At 42.5% G+C, this 9541-nt stretch overlaps 1 protein-coding gene across 2 annotated transcripts in view; it reads left to right on the top strand.

Annotated features, from left to right (window-relative positions):
• Positions 1–9541, top strand: part of GNS (glucosamine (N-acetyl)-6-sulfatase) — a 45726-nt gene that overhangs the window by 19540 nt on the left and 16645 nt on the right. For both annotated transcript variants that reach the window (XM_006859520.1, XM_006859521.1), the window contains one exon: positions 2102–2205. In XM_006859520.1, coding sequence (XP_006859582.1) covers positions 2102–2205 — 104 coding nt within the window. The remainder of the gene's footprint in view (positions 1–2101; positions 2206–9541) is intronic.

Raw genomic sequence — 9541 nt, 5'->3', positions numbered from 1 at the left:
ATCCATGTTCTTGCCTTTGAGCGTTTCTACTTGGACCATCTGTAGTTTTTCCTTTTCTCACCGTCTATGAATGTGAATGGGATTAACATGAACCTTGCCTACCTAGAAGCAGATTAATCAGGCATTTCATATGTCAGTGTGAATGTAAGTTTTAAAGTTGTTGTTGTTATTAGGTGCCATCGAGTTGGTACCAACTTATGGTGACCCTATGCACAGCAGAATGAAACACTGCCCTATCCTGGGCCAGCCTCACTACTGTTGCCACGCTTGAGTCCATCAATGTTGCCATTTAGCCAATCCATCTCGTTGGGGGTCTTCCTCTTTTTCTCTGACCGTCCGCCTTCCCAAACATGATATCCTTCTCCAGCGACTGGTCCCTCACAGTCCCTTTTATCCAGCTTCATGGTCAACTACATGTGACTAGTTTTTTGAATTCTTCCTGCCCTCCCCTTATTGTTCATTTTTACTGGAAACTTGAAGTAAACCCCAGACATCATGTGATTCCACTTGTAAACACTTGCATATATATCTGATTGCTGAGGATAATTTTCACTCTTCCATGCCAGTATCATCCCTAAGAAAATTCATATGAATCCCTTGATACCATCCAATACCCAGAGTATATTCAGGTTTCCTTGTTTGTTTGCTTTAGCAGTTTTTTAAATAAACAGACAAGATTGTTATGTCTCTGAGTCTTTTGCTTTGCCACTGTGGGTCTTTTTTGTCCTTTAGAATGTCTTGCATTCTGGATTTGGCTAATTGCTGTTTCATAGTGTCTTACTCCTCTGTACTTAGCATTTCCTGTAGATTGGTGGTAAGATCTCAAAGCTTATAGACACTTGTGTTTCCAGGCAAGAGTGCTTCATAGGTGTACTTTCTGTTGCATCAGAGGCCTGTGGTGTATGATTGCCCCACTTTTAAGGATGCTAGTAGGATATGTGGCATTGTAGGATAAACCCTGGATTGTTAACTGCAAGGTCGGCAGTTCAAACCTACCAGCTGCTCCTTGGGACCCTTTACAAGGTTGCTGTGAGTCAGAACTGACTGCAATACACTTAATTGTTAACTACAAGGTTGGCAATTCAAACCCACCAGCTGCTCCTTGGAAGCCTTTACAAGGTTGCTATGAGTCAGAACTGACCACTGCACTTAACAGCAAGTGTTGATGATTTGCTCAGTGGCTCGAGTCTGAACCTTTCCTATGAACATTTCTACAGCTAAAGTGTCCATTGATGATTGTTGCCTAAATCCATCATTCCCTTATTTTTGTTTTTAAGTGCTGTTGAGTCTATCCCGACTCATAAAAACTCTGTATAGGGTTTCCAAGGAGCCTCGGGTGGGTTTGAACGGTCTGCCTTGTGGTTCGAAGGCCAGTGCTTAGAAGTTTCAAAATGTTGACTTTGTAATTCTGTCCTTTTTGCATTCGTTATCTGAAGCAACTTGCCCTCATCAACTATTTGATTATCTTGAAATACAGTTCAAGATAAATCAGAAAAGGCAGGATAAAGTTTATTTCCCTTTATTTAGCAGTTTTGGGCATAACCTCATTCAGTTGCAATCAAGGTTGAGTATCATTATAAAATTAGGTTTTTCTGTATTTCAGTGTATTCTAGTCATTCTTTTTACTCAATTTGCCCTCTTAGGTGTCCTGGTGTGGTGCTACAGGATGAACACTGGACTGTTAAGTACAAGTCAGGGGTTCAAACCCACCAGCTGCTCCTCAGAAACCCTATACAGGGTCACTGTGAGTTAGAACTAACTTGGCAGTACTTAGCAGAAACAAGAAGACCACCTTTCAGGGCCGTCTCACCATCTGTTTAAAGAAGAACTCGGTGTTTTCTGCCTTGTGGTAATAAGAAACCCAGACAAACTTAAACATGTTGTTGTTGTTAAGTGCTGTCGAGTCAGTTCTGACTCATACTACCCTGTATAGGGTTTCTGAGGAGCCGCTGCTGCTGATTGGTTTGAAACTTGTTATTAATACACTGTAATTAGTAAAACGAAATTGTTTTAATTTTTGCTCTTGATTAAATGCGTGAAGCAAAGTATGAGCAGTACTTCTATTTGGACTTTGTTTTCACCCTGTTTGCTTTGTTTTCAGGACAGTTTTCTTTGCCAATAGACAAAAGACAGCTGTATGAGTTTGACATCAAAGTTCCACTGTTGGTTCGAGGTCCTGGGATCAAACCAAATCAGACAAGCAAGGTATGTGCCAGACAAGATGGTGGAGTAGGCATTCACCAAGAAAATGAGACTCTTCCTCCCAAGAAGAAATGAGTTGACTTTCTCCTTTTATAAGGGTGACGTCTGGTCCATTTAAGATCTTATAAGTGTATTTGTCTTACAAAGCTCTGGTAGCATAGTGGTTACGAATCAGGCTGCGAACCTTAAGGTCAGCAGTTCGAAACTACCAGCTGATCCACGGGAGAAAGATGAGGCTTTCTGCTCCCGTAAAGATTTGCAGCCTCGGAAACCCTGTACAGGGTCTATGAGTCGGAACTGACTCCACGGCACATAACAAGCGTATTTGTCAGCTTTGGAACACTAATTCCATTTTTATAAGCTCCTCCAGCCCCCAACCCCCCACTAATGGGGGTTTTCTTATCCATACATGTCACATCAGTTTGAATAATTATGTTTATTCTTTGAGACTAGATCTTTACCCAAGAACAATTGACGTTCAGTCAGATTGTACATCAAAATTGTGGAAAAGGAAACTGGTCCGTGCTTGGGCAACATCCATCAAGTTTCTGATTGATTCCCTGGGTCTGGAATAGGGACCTGATATGGCTTGATTTGAGACTCACAGCCTATATTAAAGTAGAGCTTCTTAGACTTCACTGTGCACGTGAACTCCCCCAAGATCTTGTTAAGAGCGTTTCTGAGCAGCTGCCAGCTGTGATGGATGCTGTCTTTCTGACCCTGCCGTAGTATATGTGATTGTTAGTTGCTTCGATTCCTGGCAGCCTTAAATACAACATGGTGAAGAAATACTGCTCAGTGCAGCGCAGGCTTCATGATCGTTGGGATGTTTGAATCCATAGTTGCAGTCACTGGCAGCTACAGAAACCTGTCTCTCCATATCTAGGGCTCTTCCTGACAAATGTATTTCTGCTTTGCTGATTCTCTGTGCTAGAATTCTCATAGTGGACACATTTCTTCTGCTACCATTTCCATTTGGTTTGAAAGTCTTCCAAACTTGGGACCTAACACAGGCACTATGTTCCTAGAGGTCATGTATACCTTGTTCCAAAATACTTTTCTCCAGTATTTAGGAGTCCTGGTGTGGTACTGTGGGGTAAAGCACTGGATCACAAGGTTGGTTTGAACCACGAGGTCGGCTGTTCAAATGCACCAGCTACTCCTTGGAAACCTTATGTTGTTGTTATTAAGTGCCATCAAGTGGATTGTGACTCACAGTGACCTTATATAGGGTTCCCAGGGAGCAGCAGGTGGAGTTGGATTGCTGACCTTATGGTTGGTTCACAGTCCAGTGCTGCTCCTACAAGCAGTACACCAAGAGTTCTGGAAACCCTATACAGGATCGTTATGAGTTGGAACTGACTGAACGGCACTTTAACAGCAACAAAGGAGACAAGAGACCCTTCCTGATCACACAGTTTCAGTCTTAGCTATGTGAGACAGAAGAGCAAACACATAATTGAGGCTAAAATTGCAAAGTGGGCTTTAAAATTCGACTTTCTAGGTATGTAGGGTATTTTAGTTGACTATTTTGCTTTGTTTTAGTAGTTGCATTCTAATGAAGGACCATGTTTAGCTCACACTTATTTTCTTTTACAGTATTTGTGATGGAGTTCATAAACGTCTATCAGGGAAGTAAATAATTATCTACTGAGTTTTCTTTTTCTCTTAAGACCCATGTTCCGAAAAGCAATCACTTTCCACTACACATTTTAGTGCCCTCTAAGTGTGGCTTCTCCTTTGAAAGGAGATAATAGGTAAATCTGGGAGATCATTAAATCTCGTGTTTTATTGAGCTTGCTGTTCAGAGCTGATTGGGGAGAGCATGTGGTTGTGTGTGTTTCCACGGGGGCAGAGCTGCTAGGACCGCTTGTAAACCAGTGTGCTGAAGGAGGCCGAATAAGAATCTCGTGAAACATGTCAGAAAATGCTCAGAGAACAACCTGCTCCTTTCCCCACCTCAAGTGAAGAGTCCCATCTAAATGCTAAAAGTCAGAGACTTCATGACTCTCAGAGAGCTAAAAGGAATCCTGGTCCCTAGGAAGTGATTTCCACAATGATAACTAAAATGTTTATGGAATGCCTGGAATGTGCCAGATGCCATTTTATGTGCTCTACCTGTATGGACTCACAGCCCTACGAAATAGATACTAGAACCCCCATTTTAAGGAGCCCTGGGAGCTAGGCTGCTAATCTCAAGGTCAGGAGTTCGAAACTGTCAGTCATTCGCAGGAGAAAGATGAAGTTTTCTGCTTCCATGAAGATTTACAGCCTCAGAAACCCTATACAGAGTCGCTATGAGCCAGAACCGACTTGCTGGCACTCAACCACTACCACCACCACCACCCCCATTTCTGGTGTGGCATTCTAGGATAAGCACTGGACTGCTAACCACAAGGTTGTCAGTTCAAAGCTACCAACCGCTTCCTGGAAACTCTATACAGGGGCACTGTGAGTTGAAACTGACTTGACCAAACTTAACAGCAACAGTAACACCCCCATTTTACGTATGAAGAAACTTGAGGTACAGAAGTTAAATGGTTTGCCCATGGTTTCTTAGCTGAAAAGTAGCAGTGCTCTTTATTGAACTAGGTGTAGCCTGGCTCCAGAGTTTATACACATAACTATTATGATATGTCTCAGTCTGTAGTATTTATTAAGTGTCTTTCCATGCCAGCATAGTACACTAGAAGCCTTGAACTCAGCCATGAGCAAGCAGGAAGATCAGTTCTGAAATCATTGTTCCCGGGTCTTCCTTGCCCATCCCACAGCCATAAAGCTAAGCTGCTACCCGTAGACTTTGATGTCTGAGCTGGAGCAGTCAGACTGGTTATGATTGAGACACTGCCAGTCAGGTGCTTCCTGGGTTCTTCTGCTTGGTCTCCATGGCCCTGCATGGTAGGCCTCACTGGCTCCATTAGAGAGCCAAGGAACCACGTCTCCAGACTGCGTGACTCCCACCCCCTCCTGCTAATCCTCTGCCACATTCAGACAGTGGGTGTTTATGAGTGCTTGTTCTCTGCCAGGATTTGGTGACAAATGAGATCCATGAGGTTCCTATTCCTGAGGAAGCCTGTAGATTAACAAAAGGTGCCAGACAACCGTGGACAAATGTGTGAGGGCTCTTTAAGTGAACCATCTCTCCTGCTACCTTGCCTTTGTACAACTGCTGCTTCTGTCTGCGATGCTCATCCCATGACCCTTGCACTGAATCCTTTTTGGCTTGAGTTTAGGGCTGCTTTCCCAGCAGTCACTTGAAACCATATCCTCACGTGGAGTAGGTATTCTTCCTATATGTTCCTAGCTGGCCACTCACTTGTCACACGATACTGCAGCTGTCTTTCTTATCCTAGGAGTTCCTAGAGGAGAGGAGCTAGCTAAACATAGACTATCAGCCCTTACCACACACTGGGTGGCATACACGTTGTTTGCATGGACTTTGCCAGGGTCACATAAGTGGCAGAGCCAGGACTGGAAATTATTCCCGCTCTCAAGATTCATGCTTTTTTGCATTGTTGTGCTGACAGCTCTCATTTGAAAACTATGCAATACAACAGCTTTCATTTGCCACAGAGAATATCAGAGTTGGTAGGGGTTCACCGTGAGTTGGTAGCACAGTTGCCTCAGTGCCCATTCTGGGTGAGTGGGGCCATAATGAGCTGAGTTGTAACAGCCTCATAGTCAAAACAGTGTGCGTGTGACTGAATCGTGGACTTAGCTGCTGTTGGTTGTTTGGGAGAGCAGGACAGAGTATGTGTGGCTGCCAGACATTGGCTGTTGATGTTGTTTTCTCCTCCAGTTAAAAAATTCTTCTACTTTTAGGTTTGGTTGTAGAATCTTTTTCAAAAGAATTTTTAGAAAGGAAAATATTAGTCAGAAAATGAGAATTAGCATGTTCCAGGGGAAATAGAATGACTTTAGGACTTTGAACAAAGTGCTTAACACCTGAGAGCCTTGCTTTTTCTCCAATGTCAAGTCGCCCTGCTTTTAAGTAATGCCAGGAAAATCTATCTAATTGCTGATAGATTCCCATGAATCTTGGCTGTGGGAAAATCAGTACCATACATTGGATGCTGATTTAGAGCATATACAACCTCTCCTAGAAAGCATTGTTCCATCCCTGCAAGGTATTGCTGCCTAGCTCGGACTACAGTGGAGTTTTCAAAGGGCCACTCCACTCTTCTGTCATGCCAGCTCGTTCAGGATGATGGTGAACATGGTTGTTGTTAGTGCCATCAATTCGGTTCCAACTCATAGCAACCCTGTATAGGGTTTCCAAGGAGTGGCTGGTGAGCTTGAACCGCCAACCTTGTGGCTCAAACCAATTTTGCAGTTAAGTGCATTAACCCACAGTGCCATACCAGGACTCTGATGGTGAATATGGTAAGACCAGTACATTCCATGAACATGGATGCAATGCTGCACTTCATTTGCTATAAAGTAACTTTCTTGACCAGTAGTGTGTGGGGTACCATGACATGGATAAGGCATTCTGTAAATTCACAGATAGTAGTTTAAGCAGAGTTGTAACAGCCTGAAATGCATGCAGGAGAAATGCATGCAGGAAAGGCTTTGGCTTGGGGCTGAGGAGTAAATGCAGCTGAAAGAGGCCAGGATGTGGATGGTTCTCTGCCTTCTGACTTAGGTAGTTGCAATTCTTTTCATTAGATGGACTTGCGGTGTTTTCTGGTGTGCTTTGAGTCTTTCCTTTGAAAGCCCTACATGAGTTATTTAGCATCAGGGCTTAAGTGACTATGAGGACACCTGATGTGTCCTCTGGGAAACCTCTTTCTGTCTTATTCAGTGATTGCAGCACCATGGTTCTTCCAGAGTGAAAGATAAGTAGGCTCCTGGCATGCTAATACTGCTCCAGGTTTTTCTAGGGGATTTTATTTGCTTAAAATGTCTATATACTTAAATCCTAAGAATGTTCTCAAACGGTGAGACTGTGATTTCTGATCTTTCATAACTTTTTTTATTCCAGTCATTAAATTAATCGGCCTAGAAACTTGAAGCTCTAATGCTTTTGGAAGTCATTTAGTGTTGGGTGCATAGAATGGATTCTTCTTGGTTGTGTACAAACTTGAGGTAGTTATGATTCTGCTTTTGAGTTCTTCACTCATACTGCTGGTACCCACTAGAATTCTCACATCTCCTAACAGTATGCTAAGTTTGAGATTGTCTACTTCTTATTCAAAACAAAGCCGTAGTGGAGAAGAAGACTTCTCCATTGTTTTTAGGGAAGGTTCAGTTAGTGTAGATATGGGAAGGGAGGGGGCGGCGGTAAGAACCAGGGTGAGGGGTATTTGTGCAAAATCCTGCCTGACAACCAGTAGCTCTGAGGTGGTTCCTGGTGAGATTGACCGTCCCCATTTTATCCCTGTGTTTACCCTTTTTCCTTTCTTATAAAATTGCACTGGAATCCTTGCATGGGGCAAATAGTTAAGCACTCAACTACCAGGTTAGCAGTTGGAACTCTCACATAGGTGCCTCAGAAGACAGATGTGGCAGGCTGCTCCCGAAAGGTCATGGCTTTGAAAACCTTCAGGAGTAATTCTGCCCTACACACGTGGTGCCACTTTGCCTCAGAAGGAACTTGATGGCAACTAACCACAAAACAACAGAACCTGTGAGATTGCTTGGCTCATGTTGTGAATTCACTGCAGATGTGTTAGTCACATCGGTCCGTTCAGATCTCCGAACACCTGGTTGTCTGCATCTCTTCTGGAGGTCGCATCTCTGTCTCCCTCACCTTTCCTTCCTTGATCTCTTCCATATTCCTACCCACCCTTTGGTGACTGTATTCCAAAATGCTGACTTTGCCTAGGGGACTTGAACTAGCATTTGGTCTTGTATAAGCCTGACATAGTTTTTTGGGGTTTTTTTTTGTTTTTGTTTTTTCAGTAATATATGGATTGCATGTCCCTGACTAGTGTGCCACTGAATCATAATTCTTGACAGTCGCAGAGTTGCTCTAACTGATTCAGAGTCAGTATGTATATATCCCTGCTACCCCCTTCAAGAGCCATCCTGGCTACCAGGAAGCCTGGTGAACAATGTTCTGAAAATCTTTTCTTGCCCTTCTATACTTTCAATTTTGTTTTACATTAAAATGAAAAGATCTATGCTTTCAATTTTGTTTTTACATTAAAATGAAAGGAACTGTACTTTCAATTTTGTTTTACATTAAAATGTAAAGATCTGTACTTTCAATTTTGTTTTACTTTAAAATTATAAGATCTATACTTTCAATTTTGTTTTACATTAAAATGAAGATGATGACACATTTTTTTTTTGGATTCCCATTTGAACCCTCCAAAGATGATAGAGGTCAGTTTGAACCGCAAGGTTGGCAGTTCAAGCTCACCAGTCACTCCTCAGAAACCCTTATGGAGTCGCTGTGAGTCAGAACTGACTTGATGACACTTAATAGTAACAAAGATGATTTAAGTTCTTTCCACACTTTGGATGATTTCCTTTGAGCAGATGATAGCTTTTGCTGTAACCTTAGTCCAGTTACTTCTCAAGTGTTATTTCCTCATCTGCACAGTGGGAGAAGTATAACATCCTAGGATTATAGTAAAGGACTATACGAGAATTAACACCTGTTTCAGAGTTATGTGCTCAGAGATCCCCCTTTGTTTTTTGGTGGGCTGTTTTCATTCTAAGTGCAACCAAGTGACTTCAAAACCTATGCTAGGAGCCACCAGCCACATACACTTGCTGGCCTTTTGCAGTATGACTCTTCCAAATTAAACATTATTAAAATATCACTGGCTTCTCAAATTGCTTACATATTAAAATGTTTATACTTTTTTGTCAGGTAAAATAAAACACATCAATAAATTTCACTTATTTCTTTGTACTTTATTGTATAATTTTTAGTTGCATATCTGGCCCCCATCGTAGATCTATTGTACAGCACTGGGCTAAGCTTTGTTATTTCCTTGGTCTATTCAGATCACTTCATAGACCAAGGAAATAGTGTAAGGTGTAAAGGCAGGACAGTGCCCTTCATTTCTTCTTTTTTTTTCTTAATGTTTTATTGTGAATTGTGTGATAGTCTACATGGGAGAACATCAGCTTTACATTCATTCCATCATCCATTATTTCGTTGGCATAGTTATTATCCTGTCCATACATCCTCACCCAACCAAGGGGTATACTCTGTAAACCTGCACTCCCGCTCCCACCACAGTCCTCAGCCCCTTTCCATCTCCTGATCCCGAGCCCCCATCCCCACCATCTCTTGATGTTGTCTTCTTTGCCTCCATCCCAGGCCTCACTGCCTCTCTGGGTAGGATTCCGCTCTTCGCTCTTCTCCATTGATGGTCCCAGG

This window comes from Chrysochloris asiatica, unplaced genomic scaffold (assembly GCF_000296735.1).
Source record: "Chrysochloris asiatica unplaced genomic scaffold, ChrAsi1.0 scaffold00033, whole genome shotgun sequence".
Classification (NCBI taxonomy): Eukaryota; Metazoa; Chordata; class Mammalia; order Afrosoricida; family Chrysochloridae; genus Chrysochloris; species Chrysochloris asiatica.
This window is presented reverse-complemented; position numbering and strand designations above follow the sequence as displayed.